The 18601-nt window shown below is 44.4% G+C and overlaps 1 protein-coding gene across 1 annotated transcript in view; it reads left to right on the top strand.

Annotated features, from left to right (window-relative positions):
• The window catches only part of micu1 (mitochondrial calcium uptake 1), a 152007-nt gene extending 139830 nt beyond the window's left edge, over window positions 1–12177 (top strand). Inside the window, exons 12-13 of the mRNA XM_071391369.1 lie at window positions 9679–9768; window positions 10313–12177. Of these exons, the coding sequence (XP_071247470.1) occupies window positions 9679–9768; window positions 10313–10476 (254 nt within the window). The 3' untranslated portion in view covers window positions 10477–12177. The remainder of the gene's footprint in view (window positions 1–9678; window positions 9769–10312) is intronic.
• Window positions 12178–18601: the final 6424 nt, after the last annotated feature.

The following is an 18601-nucleotide window of genomic DNA, read 5'->3' as shown; positions in this document are numbered from 1 at the left end:
GGGAGGTGGAGGACTAGAGGGAGGGGGGGAGGTGGAGGACTAGAGGGAGGGGGGGAGGTGGAGGACTAGAGGGAGGGGGGGAGGTGGAGGACTAGAGGGAGGGGGGGAGGTGGAGGACTAGAGGGAGGGGGGGAGGTGGAGGACTAGAGGGAGGGGGGGAGGTGGAGGACTAGAGGGAGGGGGGGAGGTGGAGGACTAGAGGGAGGGGGGGAGGTGGAGGACTAGAGGGAGGGGGGAGGTGGAGGACTAGAGGGAGGGGGGGAGGTGGAGGACTAGAGGGAGGGGGGGAGGTGGAGGACTAGAGGGAGGGGGGGGGGTGGAGGACTAGAGGGAGGGGGGGAGGTGGAGGACTAGAGGGAGGGGGGGAGGTGGAGGACTAGAGGGAGGGGGGGAGGTGGAGGACTAGAGGGAGGGGGGGAGGTGGAGGACTAGAGGGAGGGGGGGAGGTGGAGGACTAGAGGGAGGGGGGGAGGTGGAGGACTAGAGGGAGGGGGGGAGGTGGAGGACTAGAGGGAGGGGGGGAGGTGGAGGACGAGAGGGAGGGGGGGAGAGGTGGAGGACGAGAGGGAGGGGGGGAGAAGAGAGCTTGTTGTTCTCATCCTTCAGAGGCCTGTTAGCCAGTCAGAGCACATCTGAGGGGACATCAACACAGCAGTGTGTGTGTCAGAGGGTGGTCTACTAGTCACAGGAAGAGACATCACAAAGTTGTATTTACTATGACTGGGATATATAGCTACCTTAAGAGGACTGCACTAACTGTAAGTTGCTCTGGATAAGAGCCTCTGCTAAGTGACTCACAAACTGTAAGTTGCTCTGGATAAGAGCCTCTGCTAAGTGACTCACAAACTGTAAGTTGCTCTGGATAAGAGCCTCTGCTAAGTGACTCACTAACTGTAAGTTACTCTGGATAAGAGCCTCTGCTAAGTGACTCACAAACTGTAAGTTACTCTGGATAAGAGCCTCTGCTAAGTGACTCACAAACTGTAAGTTGCTCTGGATAAGAGCCTCTGCTAAGTGACTCACAAACTGTAAGTTGCTCTGGATAAGAGCCTCTGCTAAGTGACTCACAAACTGTAAGTTGCTCTGGATAAGAGCCTCTGCTAAGTGACTCACAAACTGTAAGTTACTCTGGATAAGAGCCTCTGCTAAGTGACTCACTAACTGTAAGTTGCTCTGGATAAGAGCCTCTGCTAAGTGACTCACTAACTGTAAGTTACTCTGGATAAGAGCCTCTGCTAAGTGACTCACTAACTGTAAGTTACTCTGGATAAGAGACTCTGCTAAATGACTCACTAACTGTAAGTTACTCTGGATAAGAGCCTCTGCTAAATGACTCACTAACTGTAAGTTACTCTGGATAAGAGCCTCTGCTAAATGACTCACTAACTAAGTTACTCTGGATAAGAGCCTCTGCTAAGTGACTCACAAACTGTAAGTTGCTCTGGATAAGAGCCTCTGCTAAGTGACTCACAAACTGTAAGTTACTCTGGATAAGAGCCTCTGCTAAATGACTAAAATGGCAAAGTAAAATGTCTGTGGACCAAGGCTTGAATTGAAGGATTCTGGCCACTGGGCAGCCAGGCTGTTAAACCCCATGTGTACTTACCCAGGTCCAAAATCTGATTTGGAACAATGGAAAAGATCACATTTAACATGGATCTCTGGCTTGTTTGGCACATTTTCTACCAGCCCGGTCTGAAAAGCTTCGGGCTTGAATCTGTGATGGGCCAGTTTCTACAGTTCTTCCTCTTAGTCTCTCATTTCTCTTGTAAAAAAATTATAATTTAAATCACAACGGAATTAAAATGCAAAAACAGCCATCTGGGTTGTTGCTTTGAGTGTGACTGTGTTGGATTCCCAGTCGGACAGACACAGACAGACACGGAGAGACCCCTGTTTCCTCTCTCTCTCCCTCCTCCTGTTTCCTCTCTCTTTCTCTCGCTCTCTTTCGCGCTCTCCCTCCTGTTTCCTCTCTCTCTCTCCCTCCTCCTGTTTCCTCTCTCTCTCTCTCTCTCCCTCCGCCTGTTTCCTCTCTCTCTCGCTCTCTCCTCCTGTTTCCTCTCTCTCTCTCTCCCTCCTCCTGTTTCCTCTCTCTCTCTCTCGCTCTCTCTCCCTCCTCCTGTTTCCTCTCTCTCTCTCTCGCTCTCTCTCCCTCCTCCTGTTTCATCTCTCTCTCTCTCCCTCTCCCTCCTCCTGTTTCATCTCTCTCTCTCTCCCTCTCCCTCCTCCTGTTTCATCTCTCTCTCTCCCTCTCCCTCCTCCTGTTTCATCTCTCTCTCTCTCTCCCTCCTCCTGTTTCATCTCTCTCTCTCTCTCTCTCTCCCTCCTCCTGTTTCCTCTCTCTCTCTCTCTCTCCTCTCCCTCCTCCTGTTTCCTCTCTCTCTCGCTCTCTCTCCCTCCTCCTGTTTCCTCTCTCTCTCTCTCTCGCTCTCTCTCCCTCCTCCTGTTTCCTCTCGCTCTCGCTCTCTCTCCCTCCTCCTGTTTCATCTCTCTCTCTCTCCCTCTCCCTCCTCCTGTTTCATCTCTCTCTCTCTCCCTCTCCCTCCTCCTGTTTCATCTCTCTCTCTCCCTCTCCCTCCTCCTGTTTCATCTCTCTCTCTCTTCCTCTCCCTCCTCCTGTTTCATCTCTCTCTCTCTCTCCCTCTCCCTCCTACTGTTTCATCTCTCTCTCTCTCTCTCTCTCCCTCTCCCTCCTCCTGTTTCCTCTCTCTCTCTGGTGTTGTGATCAATGGTCCTCATAGAGACTAAAGATATATGTTATCACCTTTATAATTATTTTTTCCTGTTCCTCTACTATTCTGTTCTGACCCACGGGCTGTTTGTCTGCTAGCTAGGCAGCATATCTCTCTTCTCCTGTGCTCTCATCTCCTCTAGGGTCTATGTTATTGATCCCAGCTGCTTCCCAGACTCCTGTTCATGTTTCCACTCTGTATTTGTTTGACTATTTATTAGTTTACTCTCTGCAGTCATGCTAAATCTTCCTTTTCTCGTTCTATCTCCTCTCTCAGCCACTATGAAGCATGTGGCTTGATGTCTCTCCCATCACTCCTTTTGTTGTCTCTCCCATCACTCCCTTTGTTGTCTTTCCCTCTGTCTCTCCCTCCCTCTGTCTCTCCCTCCCTCTGTTTTTCTCTCTGTCTCTCTCTGTCTCTCCCTGTCTCTCTGTTTTTCCCTCTCTCTGTCTCCCTCTGTCTCTGTCTCAATTCAATGGGCTTTATTGGCATGTGAAACATGTTTACATTGCCAAAGCAAGTGAAATAGATAAACAATAAAAATTAACAGTATACTTTTGTGAGTGTAATGCTTAAAGACATTTCAAATGTCATATGTGAAAATGGTTAAAGTACAAAAGGGAAAATAAACATAAATATGGGTTGTATTTACGATGGTGTTTGTTCTTCACTAGTTGCCCTTTTCTTGTGGCAACAGGTCACAAATCTTGCTGCTGTGATGGCACACTGTGGTATTTCACCCAGTAGATATGGGAGTTTATCAAAATTGGGTTTGTTTTTCGAATTCTTTGAGGATCTGTGTAATCTGAGGGAAATATGTGTCTCTAATATGGTCATACATTTGGCAGGAGGTTAGGAAGAGCAGCTGTACATTAAGCTTTCATTAAGTCTCTTCAAATGAGTGGATTTGGCTATTTCAGCCACACCCTTTTTTGCTGACAGGTGTATAAAATCGAGCACACACCCATGCAATTTCCATAGACAAACATCGGTAGTAGAATGACCTTACTGAAAAGCTCAGGGACTTTCACCATGGCGCCGTCATAGGATGCCACCATTCCAACAAGTCCGTTAGTAAAATGTTCTACCCCGGTCAACTGTAAGTGTTGTTATTGTGAAGTGGAAACATCTAGGAGCAACAACGGCTCAGCCGCGAAGTGGTAGGCCACACAAGCTCACAGAACAGGAAATGCTGAAGCGCGTAGTGTGTAAAAATCATCTGTCCTCGGTTGCAACATTCACTACTGAGTTTCAAACTGCTTCTGGAAGCAACGTCACCACAATAACTGTTAGTCGGGAGCTTCATCAAAATGTGTTTTCATGGCCGAGCAGCCGCACACAAGCCTAAGATCACCATGCGCAATGCCAAGTGTCGGCTGAAGTGGTGTAAAGCTCGCCGCCATTGGACTCTGAAGCAGTGGAAATGTGATGTATCACGCTTCATTATCTGGCAGCCTGACAGACGAATCTGGGTTTGGCAGATGCCAGGAGAATGCTACCTGCTCGAATGCATAGTGCTAACTGTAAAGTTTGGTGGATGCGGAATAATGGTCTGGGGCTGTTTTTCATGGTTCGGGCCCCTTAGTTCCAGTGAAGGGAAATGTTAACGCTACAGCATACAATGACATTCTAGACCAGGCCTGGGCAAATACTGGCGACCTGATTCAATGCGGCCCGCGGAATCCTGCTCGGAACACATAAAGAAATTGCGATTAGTACATTTTATTTTTAAATTTAATAAAGTGTTATTCAAATTAAAAGCCCAATGAATATTCACCTTTTGTGTAATGATTTAACTCCCACCTCGTGGGACATTTATTTTGAAGGCACGTAATAAATAACAACTCACAGGCTGACACACACATGACACCGTTACAAATAATAGCTAGCTAAAAAGAAGAAGTAGACAATGAATGTAGGGTGTTCCAGCAAGAGTGGACATCGAAATATTTTATTTTTTTGAGGTTTCAGGGAAAGCTGTGTGCAAAGAGAGCATCGGTGTCTTGAAAAGATACAACTTTTCCCGACTACAACTTGTCCCGACACGTCCCGACGAAGCATGAAGAGAAATATAGGAATGTCTTCTGAGCAGAGGGCAAAGTTCATCCAAAGAGTGTCTTTCTCAAGTTGCAAAAGCAGCAAGTACTTTTCACAAAGCTGCATTCAGCAAACAACGGGATTGTGAGAGCTAGCTATGTACTGTCCCAGAAAATTGCTAAACATAGCAAGCGATTCGCTGAGGGCGAATGCACACAGACGTGAGATGGCTGAGTTTGGGGGAAGGTACTTAAAAGGGTGTGGGACCTGAGATTGTTGCATTTTTGCAAATGAAAGGAAAATATGTGGATTTTCCCTCAACTGAAAGATAAAGAATGATTGGCTGATTTTGACCTTCCGTGGACATCATGGCCCTCGTGAATAAACTGAATTACAAACTACAAGGGAAGGGCCTTTTTTGCACATCAGATGTACAGCCTTGTCAAAGCCTTCAAGGGAAAGTTACTCCTCCTGACCCGCCAAGTAGAAGCCAACAGTCTCACCTACCTTCCGACACTACTAGTCTGTTCCCTGTCAGATGACCAGCGGGAGAAGTACACATCGCTGCTGCTTTGAACGGTGAGTTTTCTCGCTGTTTTGAGGATTTGAAAGTGTTGGAAAATGACATGCTGTTGGTTTCCTCTCCTTTCACCTTCAATGTGGATAACGCTCCCACTGACCTGCAACTTGAGCTTATCGATCTTCACTCTGATGCAGTGATTGGAGAAGTATTCAAAACAATGTCACTGACGAGGTTCTATGCATCTCTCGATGAACAAAACTTTCCAAAGATTAGGAGTCGTGCTCAGAAGATGTCTGTACTGTTTGGGTCAACCTATGTATGTGAACAGACATTTTCAGTGATGAAATATATCAAGTCAAGTCACAGATCCTCTCTTATTGACTCTCACCTCTCAGCAAACCTACGCATAGCGACGTCAGAAACTATACCGAACTTCACTGCTCTAGTCAATGCTAATCAGAGACTTCACTGCTCTAGTCAATGCCCATCAGAGACGTCACTGCTCTAGTCAATGCCCATCAGAGACGTCACTGCTCTAGTCAATGCCCATCAGAGACGTCACTGCTCTAGTCAATGCCCATCAGAGACGTCACTGCTCTAGTCAATGCCCATCAGAGACTTCACTCCTCTAGTCAATGCCCATCAGAGACTTCACTCCTCTAGTCAATGCCCATCAGAGACGTCACTGCTCTAGTCAATGCCCATCAGAGACTTCACTCCTCTAGTCAATGCCAATCAGAGACGTCACTGCTCTAGTCAATGCCCATCAGAGACTTCACTGCTCTAGTCAATGCCCATCAGAGACTTCACTGCTCTAGTCAATGCCCATCAGAGACGTCACTGCTCTAGTCAATGCCCATCAGAGACGTCACTGCTCTAGTCAATGCCCATCAGAGACTTCACTGCTCTAGTCAATGCTAATCAGAGACTTCACTCCTCTAGTCAATGCCCATCAGAGACTTCACTCCTCTCGTCAATGCCCATCAGAGACTTCACTCCTCTAGTCAATGCCCATCAGAGACGTCACTCCTCTAGTCAATGCCCATCAGAGACTTCACTGCTCTAGTCAATGCCCATCAGAGACTTCACTGCTCTAGTCAATGCCCATCAGAGACGTCACTGCTCTAGTCAATGCCCATCAGAGACGTCACTGCTCTAGTCAATGCCCATCAGAGACGTCACTCCTCACACTGATTGACTAGTTTAAATGTAATGTTGAGCTCTCTCTCTTGTGTTTTTGTGTATAAATACCCGTTAACAAGAGTTCTGTCCGTGATTCTGAATGCACAGTGTACTTTTCCCTCCGCGTAGTTAATTGCATGTTTTAATAATGAAAATAACTACCAAAAGGAGAACAAGGATGTGGTTTATTTCTGTGCGTGTTAAAACAGTTAAATAAGTAGCATATCTGGACGTGATTTACAGTAGATATATCTGTCAACACGGTTATACACATGATGTATAATCCTGTAATATTATTCTGGCTCACGATGGCAAAAATATATTCTAATGTGGCCCTCTCATGGAAAAGAACTGCCCAGGGCTGATCTACACAATTCTGTGCTTCACACTTTGTGGCAACAGTTTGAGGATAGGCCCTTAACCTGTTTCAGCATGACAATGCCCTCCGTGCACAAAGAGAGCAGATGCTCTTATCCAGAGCAACGCTAGTGTATTCATCTTCAGATAGCTGGGAGAGACAACCACATATCACAGTCACAGTTAGTACATTCATCATCAGATAGCTAGGAGAGACAACCACATACCACAGTTAGTATATTCATCTTCAGATAGCTAGGAGAGACAACCACATACCACAGTCACAGTTAGTATTCATCTTCAGATAGCTGGGAGAGACAACCACATATCACAGTCACAGTTAGTACATTCATCATCAGATAGCTAGGAGAGACAACCACATACCACAGTCAGTCCATTCATCTTCAGATAGCTAGGAGAGACAACCACATATCACAGTTAGTGTATTCATCTTCAGATAGCTAGGAGAGACAACCACATACCACAGTTAGTATATTCATCTTCAGATAGCTAGGAGAGACAACCACATATCACAGTCGGTACATTCATCATCAGATAGCTAGGAGAGACAACCACATACCACAGTTAGTATATTCATCATCAGATAGCTAGGAGAGACAACCACATATCACAGTTAGTATATTCATCATCAGATAGCTAGGAGAGACAACCACATACCACAGTTAGTATATTCATCTTCAGATAGCTAGGAGAGACAACCACCAATCACAGTTAGTGTATTCATCTTCAGATAGCTAGGGGAGACAACCACCAATCACAGTTAGTGTATTCATCTTCAGATAGCTAGGGGAGACAACCACCAATCACAGTTAGTGTATTCATCTTCAGATAGCTAGGGGAGACAACCACCAATCACAGTTAGTGTATTCATCTTCAGATAGCTAGGGGAGACAACCACCAATCACAGTTAGTGTATTCATCTTCAGATAGCTAGGAGAGACAACCACATATCACAGTTAGTATATTCATCTTCAGATAGCTAGGAGAGACAACCACATATCACAGTTAGTATATTCATCTTCAGATAGCTAGGGGAGACAACCACCAATCACAGTTAGTGTATTCATCTTCAGATAGCTAGGGGAGACAACCACCAATCACAGTTAGTGTATTCATCTTCAGATAGCTAGGAGAGACAACCACATACCACAGTTAGTATATTCATCTTCAGATAGCTAGGAGAGACAACCACCAATCACAGTTAGTGTATTCATCTTCAGATAGCTAGGAGAGACAACCACATACCACAGTTAGTATATTCATCTTCAGATAGCTAGGAGAGACAACCACATATCACAGTTAGTATATTCATCTTCAGATAGCTAGGAGAGACAACCACATACCACAGTTAGTATATTCATCTTCAGATAGCTAGGAGAGACAACCACATATCACAGTTAGTATATTCATCTTCAGATAGCTGGGAGAGACAACCACATATCACAGTTAGTATATTCATCTTCAGATAGCTAGGAGAGACAACCACATATCACAGTTAGTACATTCATCTTCAGATAGCTAGGAGAGACAACCACATATCACAGTTAGTATATTCATCTTCAGATAGCTAAGTGAGACAACCACATATCACAGTTAGTACATTCATCTTCAGATAGCTAGGAGAGACAACCACATATCACAGTTAGTATATTCATCTTCAGATAGCTAGGAGAGACAACCACATATCACAGTAGTTAGTATATTCATCATCAGATAGCTAGGAGAGACAACCACATATCACAGTTAGTATATTCATCTTCAGATAGCTAGGAGAGACAACCACATATCACAGTTAGTATATTCATCTTCAGATAGCTAGGAGAGACAACCACATACCACAGTTAGTATATTCATCTTCAGATAGCTAGGAGAGACAACCACATATCACAGTTAGTATATTCATCTTCAGATAGCTAGGTGAGACAACCACCAATCACAGTTAGTATATTCATCTTCAGATAGCTAGGAGAGACAACCACATATCACAGTTAGTATATTCATCTTCAGATAGCTAGGTGAGACAACCACCAATCACAGTTAGTATATTAATCTTCAGATAGCTAGGTGAGACAACCACATATCACAGTTAGTATATTCATCATCAGATAGCTAGGAGAGACAACCACATATCACAGTTAGTATATTCATCTTCAGATAGCTAGGAGAGACAACCACATATCACAGTTAGTATATTCATCTTCAGATAGCTAGGAGAGACAACCACATATCACAGTTAGTATATTCATCATCAGATAGCTAGGTGAGACAACCACATATCACAGTTAGTATATTCATCATCAGATAGCTAGGAGAGACAACCACATATCACAGTTAGTATATTCATCTTCAGATAGCTAGGAGAGACAACCACATACCACAGTTAGTATATTCATCTTCAGATAGCTAGGAGAGACAACCACATATCACAGTTAGTATATTCATCATCAGATAGCTAGGTGAGACAACCACATATCACAGTTAGTATATTCATCATCAGATAGCTGGGAGAGACAACCACATATCACAGTTAGTATATTCATCTTCAGATAGCTAGGAGAGACAACCACATATCACAGTTAGTATATTCATCTTCAGATAGCTAGGAGAGACAACCACATATCACAGTTAGTATATTCATCTTCAGATAGCTAGGAGAGACAACCACATACCCCTTTTTTTTCGGGGGGGGGGGGGAGTATAACACTGAGACGTTGTATTTAAGATTCTCATCCTCTCTGTCCTTCTATCATTCTCTCTCCTCTTCCGTCTCTCTCATCCTCTCTGTCCTTCTATCCCTCTATCATTCTCTCTCCTCGTCTCTCTCAGCCACGATGAAGCAGGTAGCTCGTACGGTGGCTAAAGTGGAGCTGTCTGATCACGTGTGTGACGTCGTGTTCGCTCTGTTCGACTGCGATGGTGAGTAGGTGTTTGTGTTTTCATTGTTCCATGTTTATATTCATGCGAGACGCTTTCTCTCAATATATTTTGTTAACTAATACAACTATCTCTCACTACTCTCTCCCCTCCCTCTTTCTCCCCCTCCTCCCTACCTCTCTCACTCCCTCCTCCCTACCTCTCTCACTCCTCTCTCGCTCTACTCCCTCCTCCTTCCCTCTCTCTCCCCCCTCTCTCTCCCCCCTCCTCTCCCTACCTCTCTCTCCCCCTTCCTCCTCCCCCATCCCACCCTACCTCTCTCTGCTCCCTCCTTCCCTCCCCCTCTCCCTCCTCCTTCCCTACCTCTCTCTCCCCCTTCCTCCCCCGCATCCCACCCTACCTCTCTCTGCTCCCTCCCCCTCCTTGCCTCCCCATCCCACCCTACCTCTCTCTGCTCCCTCCTTCCCTCCCCCATCCCACCCTACCTCCTTCCCTCCCCCGCTCCCTCCTCCCTCCCCCATCCCACCCTACCGCTCTCTGCTCCCTCCCCTCTCTCCCTCTCCCTCTCTCTGCTCCCTCCCTCCAGGTAATGGAGAACTGAGTAATAAGGAGTTTATAGCCATAATGAAGCAGCGTCTGATGCGAGGTCTAGAGAAACCTAAAGACATGGGTTTCACCCGGTTGGTACGAGCCATGGTGAAGTGTGCCCAAGACACCGCATGGGACTTCGCCATGCCAAAACAGAATTAGAGACCTGTGTGTGTGTCATGCCCAAGCAGCATTAAGGATGGGAGGGATGTGTGTGTGCTGGGCAGGCGTGAGAATGCAAGTGTGTGTCTTCATGTGACGAAAAAGTTGTTTACTCTACTCCTCCACACAACTCTAACTGGCGACGACGTCTTCTCTCTCTCTGTGTCTCTCTCTCTCTCCCCCTCTCTCTCTGTGTCTCTCTCTCTCTCTCTCTCTGTGTCTCTCTCGGTGTCTCTCTCTCTCTCCCCCTCTCTCTCCCCCTCTCTCTCCCCCTCTCTCTCTCTCTGTGTCTCTCTCTGTGTCTCTCTCTGTGTCTCTCTCTCTCTCTCTGTGTCTCGGATTAAAAACAGTTCATTGGCAACAATAGGCGTTATAACTCATTATATCTGATCACACCAATCAAAGACAACAAACTCATTATGACATCAGCTCTGGCGTAAACATAATCAATCATGTTGGTCATTTCATCCCAAATGGCACCCTATTCCCTATGTAGTGCACTACTTTAGACCAGGGCCCTATTGGGAATGGCACCCTATTCCCTATGTAGTGCACTACTTTAGACCAGGGCCCTATGGGTCTTCTTACGGGCCTTGGTCAGGTGTAGTGCACTACATAGGGAATAGGGTGCCATTTGGGATGCTGACGCAGCACAGTTTGTCCTAAGAGGCTTTGCAATGGGCGGCTCTCCGCAATGCATCATGGGTATTATTAGGGGATGGGAGTTATAATCTTGTATATTTATTGTTTTTTTGCGATTCGTAGTAATTGTGTCTCGGCGAATGTAATGTAAACATAAACACAACCTTTTCCCGAATAAAGATTAAACAGAACTTTATAAACTCTAAGGTATAGTTTTAGAGGATTTCTGTTTGACTGCAAAACACAAGATTAGAAATCCTGTTACTCCCTCAATTCAAAGGTAAAGGATTCGTTTATGTCATGTGGAATGTCTCTGTAATATAATGCTGTTCCATCTCTATAATGTGTCTCTGAGATATTCTATAACTGTACAGACTGTAGACGGTTGCGTTTCCTTGCCTTTTTAAGGGACAGCTGTTATATTAGCTGTTATATTAGCTGTTACCATCATGTTTTATTTCAGAGAGCGGAGCTATTATTACTGATGTTTAACCAGAGTCTCTATTATTATTGATGTTTTAACCAGAGTCTCTATTATTATTGATGTTTTAACCAGAGTCTCTATTATTATTGATGTTTTAACCAGAGTCTCTATTATTACTGATGTTTAACCAGAGTCTCTATTATTACTGATGTTTTAACCAGAGTCTCTATTATTACTGATGTTTAACCAGAGTCTCTATTATTACTGATGTTTAACCAGAGTCTCTATTATTATTGATGTTTTAACCAGAGTCTCTATTATTACTGATGTTTAACCAGAGTCTCTATTATTACTGATGTTTTAACCAGAGTCTCTATTATTACTGATGTTTAACCAGAGTCTCTATTATTATTGATGTTTTAACCAGAGTCTCTATTATTACTGATGTTTAACCAGAGTCTCTATTATTACTGATGTTTAACCAGAGTCTCTATTATTACTGATGTTTAACCAGAGTCTCTATTATTACTGATGATTAACCAGAGTCTCTATTATTACTGATGTTTAACCAGAGTCTCTATTATTACTGATGATTAACCAGAGTCTATAATATTAAAGATGTTTGTTTTTCTGAATAGAGTCATTGTCTTCTTTGACCTTTGACCTGGCTAGACGGACTCCTTGCTCTGGTCAAACGATTCCCTACGCCCACGGATGTTTTTTTGTTGTTTTTCTCCGGTACTTTTGGTTAGAGGTGATCCAATCGCTGATGACTTTGTTTTCACCACAAATGACAATCAGTGATGACTGATTCAGACTAAAAGCACAAAAAAAAAGATTTTCCCCCCTTTGTCTCCCCTTTTTCTCCCCAATTTCGTGATATCCAATTGGTAGTTATTCTTGTCTCATCGCTGCAACTCCCGTACGGACTCGGGAGAGGCGAAGGTCGAGAGCCGTGCGTCCTCCGAAACACGACCCCGCCAAGCCGCACTGCTTCTTGACACAACGCCCACTTGACCCTCCTTCTCTCTCTTTACCCCCTCTCCTTCTCTCTCTCCTTCTCTCTTTACCCCCTCTCCTTCTCTCTCTCCTTCTCTCTTTACCCCCTCTCCTTCTCTCTCTCCTTCTCTCTTTACCCCCTCTCCTTCTCTCTCTCCTTCTCTCTTTACCCCCTCTCCTTCTCTCTTTACCCCCTCTCCTTCTCTCTTTACCCCCTCTCCTTCTCTCTTTACCCCCTCTCCTTCTCTCTCTCCTTCTCTCTTTACCCCCTCTCCTTCTCTCTCTCCTTCTCTCTTTACCCCCTCTCCTTCTCTCTTTACCCCCTCTCCTTCTCTCTTTACCCCCTCTCCTTCTCTCTTTACCCCCTCTCCTTCTCTCTTTACCCCCTCTCCTTCTCTCTCTCCTTCTCTCTTTACCCCCTCTCCTTCTCTCTCTCCTTCTCTCTTTCCCCCCAGTACCCTAAAACACACACACTGCAGTACCCTTAAACACACACACACACACAGACTGTAGGCTACTCGGGGGTGATTTCTGGGGATGAGATTAGTTTTTCAGTGGCTTGATTAATTTCCTTGTCCAGTCTTACTGCCACAGGGTCGACTCAACTGGTTCAGGGAGAATGAACTCTTCAGACAACCACAGTGAATGGGACATTAAAATGTTGGTGAAACGTTTTATATTTTCGGCTGACACGATCACTTTGCCTTCTCTTAATTCTTGCCTCAAATATGTTGTCATGCATAATCCTGAAGAATGTCGATAAGCATGTTGTCCTGAATCATGAAAATGGTTGTTGAATGTAGAATTTTGATAACCGTTTAATATTAAAAACGCTTTGTCTCTCTAGTTCAGTTCAACAACTGTACATCGCTTTAGGCATCAAGTCCCTTAACGATCATTTGAAAGGTCTGTCATCAATCAATCACCAAACGCATAGTCCCAAGATGCTGTCAATCAGTGGTGTAAAGTACTTCAGTAAAAATACTTTAAAGTAAGTAGTTTTTTGGGGGGGTATCTGTACTTCACTATTTATATTTTTTACAATTTTTACTTTTACTTCACTACATTCCTATTGAAAATAATGTACTTTTTACTCCGTACATTTTTCCTGACACCCAAAAGTACTCGGTACATTTTGAATGCTTAGCAGGACAGGAAAATGGTCTAATTCACACACTTATCAAGAGAACATCCTGGTCAACCCTACTGCCTCTGATCTGGCAGACTCACTAAACACAAATGTTTTTTTGTTGTAAATTATGTCTGAGTGCAACTGGTTATCCATAAATAAATAAAACTACAAGAATCATGTCGTCTGGTTTGCTTAATATAAGGAATAAAAAATGATTTCTACTTTTGATACATTCAAATCAAATGACATGTTATTGGTCACATACACATGGTTAGCAGATGTTAATGCGAGTGTAGCGAAATGCTTGTGCTTCTGGTTCTGACTATGCAGTAATATCTAACAGTTCCCCACACACATCTAAAGGGGTGAATGAGAATATGTACATATAAATATGGAAGAGCGATGGCCGAGCGGCATAGGCAAGGTGCTATAAAATACATATTTTACAAGGCAACTAAGTTAAGAACAAATTCTTATTTTCAATGATGGCCTACCGGGGAACAGTGGGTTAACTGCCTTGTTCAGGGGAAGAACGACAGATTTGTACCTTGTCAGCTCGGGGATTTGAACTTGCAACCTTTCACCACTAGGCTACGCTGCAGCCCCTATATGAGATGAGTAATGTAAGATATGTAAACATTATTTAGTGGCATTGTTTAAAGTGACTAGTGATCCATTATTTAAAGTGTCCAGTGATTGAGTCTCAGTGTTGGCAGCAGCCTCTCTGAGTTAGTGATTGCTGTTTAGCAGTTTGATGGCCTTGAGATAAAAGCTGTTTTTCAGTCTCTCGGTCCCAGCTTTGATGCACCTGTACTGTCCTCACCTTCTGGATGGTAGCGGGGTGAACAGGCAGTGGCGCGGGTGGTTGTTGTCCTTGATCTTTTTGGCCTTCCTGTGACATCGGGTGGTGTAGGTGTCCTGGAGGGCAGGTAGTTTGCCCCCAGTGATGCGTTGTGCAGACCCCACTACCCTCTGGAGAGCCTTGCGGTTGTGGGCGGAGCAGTTGCCATCCCAGGCTGTAATACAGCCCGACAGAATGCTCTCGATTGTGCATCTGTAAAAGTTTGTCAGGGTTTTGGGTGACAAGGAAAATTTCTTCAGCCTCCTGAGGTTGAAGAGGCGCTGTTGCACCTTCTTCACCACGCTGTCTGTGTGGGTGGACCAATTCAGTTTGTCCGTGATGTGACTCCAAGGAACTTAAAACTTTCCACCTTCTCCACTACTGTCCGGTCGATGTGGATAGGGGGGTGCTCCCTCTGCTGTTTCCTGAAGTCCACGATCATCTCCGTAGTCTTAGTTGACGTTGAGTGAGGTTGTTTTTCTGACACCACACTCCGAGGGCCCTCACCTCCTCCCTGTAGGCTGTCTCGTCGTTGTTGGTAATCAAGCCCACTACTGTTGTGTCGTCTACAAATTTGATGATTGAGTTGGAGGCATGCATGGCCACGCAGTCGTGGGTGAACAGGGTGTACAGGCGGGGGCTGAACACTCACCCTTGTGGGGCCCCAGTGTTGAGGATCAGCGGGGTGGAGATGTTCTTTCCTACCTTCACCACCTGGGGGCGGCCCGTCAGGAAGTCCAGGACCCAGTTTCACAGGGTGTGGTTGAGACCCAGGGTCTCCAGCTTGGTGATGAGTTTGGAGGGTACTATGGTGTTGAATGCTGAGCTGTAGTCAATGAATATAATTCTTACATAGGTAATCCTCTTGTCCAGATGGGATAGGGCAGTGTGATGGCGATTGCATCGTCTGTGGACCTGTTGGGGCGGTATGCAAACTGAAGTGGTTCTAGGGTGGCTGGTAAGGTGGAGGTGATATAATCCTTGATTAGTCTCTCAAAGCACTTCATGATGACAGAAGTGAGTGCTACGGGGCGGTAGTCATTTAGTTCAGTTATCTATGCCTTCTTGGGTTATAAATAAATGCAGCCTCAGGATATATGGTTTCCAGTTTACATAGTCCAGTGAAGTTCCTTGAGGGCCGTCTTGGTGTCTGCTTGAGGGGGAATGTACACAGCTGTGACGATAACTGACGAGAATTCTCTCGGGAGGTAATATGGCCGGCATTTGATTGTAAGGAATTCTAGGTCGGGTGAGCAGAAGGACTTGAGTTCATGTATGTTGTTATGATTACACCATGAGTCGTTAATCATGAAGCGTACACCCCAGCCCTTCCTCTTCCCAGAGAATGTTACAATCTCTGTCTCTCTGGAAGGCAACCCTTGCTTGACTTTCGTCTACCTTGTTGTCAAGAGACTGTACGTTGGCGAGTAGTATACTCGGGAGCGGTGGGTGACGTGCACATCTACGGAGCCTGACCAGGAGGCCGCTCTGTCTGCCCATTCTACGGCGTCATTGTTTTGTCGGTTTCTGGGATCCATTGTCCTGGGTGGTGGTGGGCCAAACAGAGGATCCGCTTCGGGAAGCCATATTCCTGGTCGTAATGTTGGTAAGTTGACGCTGCTCTTATATCCAATAGTAATAACACTTCAGATTTCCTGGGGTAACAGTGTAAGAAACAATACATAAAAAAACAACATACTGCATAGTTTCCTAAGGAAGCAATCTCTGTTGGAGCCAGATGGTCGCCTCACTTCGAGTCCCTAGAAAACCAAATACTTTTAGACTTTCACTCAATTTGTATTTTACTGGGTGACTTTCACTTTTTTACTTGAGTCATTTTCTTTTAAGGTATACTTTTACTCAAGTATGAAAATTGGGTACTTTTTCCATCACTGCTGTCAATTGCCCAACTTATAGACATGCCCAATGTACTCCTTTCCTGCAGTCTAATGACCAAATCACCCTCTATTGTAGTGGTTCCCAAACGTTTTATAGTCCAGTACCCCTTCAAACATTCAAGCTCCAGGCATACCCCCTCTAGCATCAGGGTCAGCGCACTCTCAAATGTTGTTTTTTGCCATCATTGTAACCCTGCCACACACACACACACTATACGATACATTTACTAAACACAAGAATGATTGTGAGTTTGTCACAACCCGGCTCGTGGGAAGTGACAGAGCTCTTATAGGACCAGGACACAAATAATAATATAATAATAATCAATCATTTTGCTCTTTATTTAACCATCTTACATATAAAACTACATTACCGTTCAAAAGTTTGGGGTCACTTAGAAATGTTTTATTGCTTTAATCAGCACAACAGTTTTCTCTAATGATCAATTAGCCTTTTAAAATGATAAACTTGGATTAGCGAACACAATGTGCCATTGGAACATAGGAGTGATTGTTGCTGATAATGGGCCTCTGTACGCTGTCGTGGTAATTTCCTGTATTACCAAATGATGAGAGAGCAAACCACACACCAGTCAGAGTTATACTTCACCTTTAATAATAAACCTTTTGCAATAGCATTTGACTTTCAACATTTCAGTATCTCTAATGAAAAGTTGAGAGTGGTCAACATAATGGCAACTGAGATCTTTTATAGCAAAGATCCACCCCCTAGTCGACATGACAAACCACAGATAATAGCAACTGTTCACAAAGAAATACTTGTATTTGAGAGAGGAGTATCCCATAGCCAGACAGCATTCGCTGTAAATTATCGTTCAGTTTGGTCTCTAAAACGAGGTTCTAATCTCGTTCTTGGTACCAAAACATTACCTCATTCAATGCCATATCAATTGTCAATTCTAGATACTCCCATCTCAAATACACCCCCTCCTGGACAAGCTCACGGAGGGGAGTGACCTAGAGGCTCTAGGTCATATACTAGGTCAAGAGAAAGGCAACATCAGAGGGGACATACAATGGTCCCAGACACTGCCATACTCCTCCCTCCAATGAGAAAAGGAGGGAGTGACTGGCGTACAGACATTGTGGAGATAACTAACTGGTTCCCCATTAATCACACCTACACTCTAGGTTATGCTAATTTACCAGCATGCCGTCGTCAAGCAGGTTATGCTAATTTACCAGCATGCCGTCGTCAACCAGGTTATGCTAATTTACCAGCATGCCGTCGTCAACTAGGTTATGCTAATTTACCTGCATGTCGTCATCAACTAGGTTATGCTAATTTACCAGCATGCCGTCGTCAACTAGGTTATGCTAATTTACCTGCATGTCGTCAACTAGGTTATGCTAATTTACCAGCATGTCGTCAACTAGGTTATGCTAATTTACCAGCATGTCGTCAACTAGGTTATGCTAATTTACCACCGTGAATCGCTTCCTCTCCATCGCAACGCACTGAGCGCACACTTGGAAAATAGAGGACAGGATGCTGATTTGCGTTCAGCATCATCACGTGCGTCACAGTGCCCAAGAATGGCATGGTGACGATGGTGAGAACCGCAGTCCAGCGACACCAGGAATTCAACACACAGCCCCTGGAGAAAGCTTTAATGATTAGAATGCTTAAGGCTGGACAACATTCTGAGGGAAACTACTATAACCCTAACTGTTTATTTAAATAAAGAAAAACAAACCAGGGCTGGTGTACCAATATGTTACCCCTCCGATCCTGTTCCTCTTTTAATAACACAATAAACATATTTAATTTTAAGGCGAAACTTAATTGACAATAGTATTTTTATTCATTATCAGTCATTTTAACATAAAAATATAAATCACACATTCATTGATATTCGTGGAATTTGTTTAACATCACAACTAAGGACAAACGTTATGATATGAAGTAAATCAATTATAGATTGCTGGAAGTTGAGGGGTAGTTTTCAAAAATGTTACCCTAATCTTAATTGTTGGAAAGCACTCTGCTAATAAATCCTAATTCTAAATCAAACACAGATCTTCTGAAATGATGTTTCGCAAAATACGAAACATTCTGGAACAGACCGTCCCAAGTTTTCATACTGGCATCACAAGCATTGTTGACTTCACCAGGCATTCCATAGAACCTCTATTTGAACCCAAAGGGGGCATAAATCACATTCTAC

Source organism: Salvelinus alpinus, chromosome 3 (assembly GCF_045679555.1).
Source record: "Salvelinus alpinus chromosome 3, SLU_Salpinus.1, whole genome shotgun sequence".
In the NCBI taxonomy this organism is placed as follows: Eukaryota; Metazoa; Chordata; class Actinopteri; order Salmoniformes; family Salmonidae; genus Salvelinus; species Salvelinus alpinus.
The sequence above is the reverse complement of the archived record's forward strand: the minus strand, read 5'-3'. Positions and strand labels throughout refer to the sequence as shown.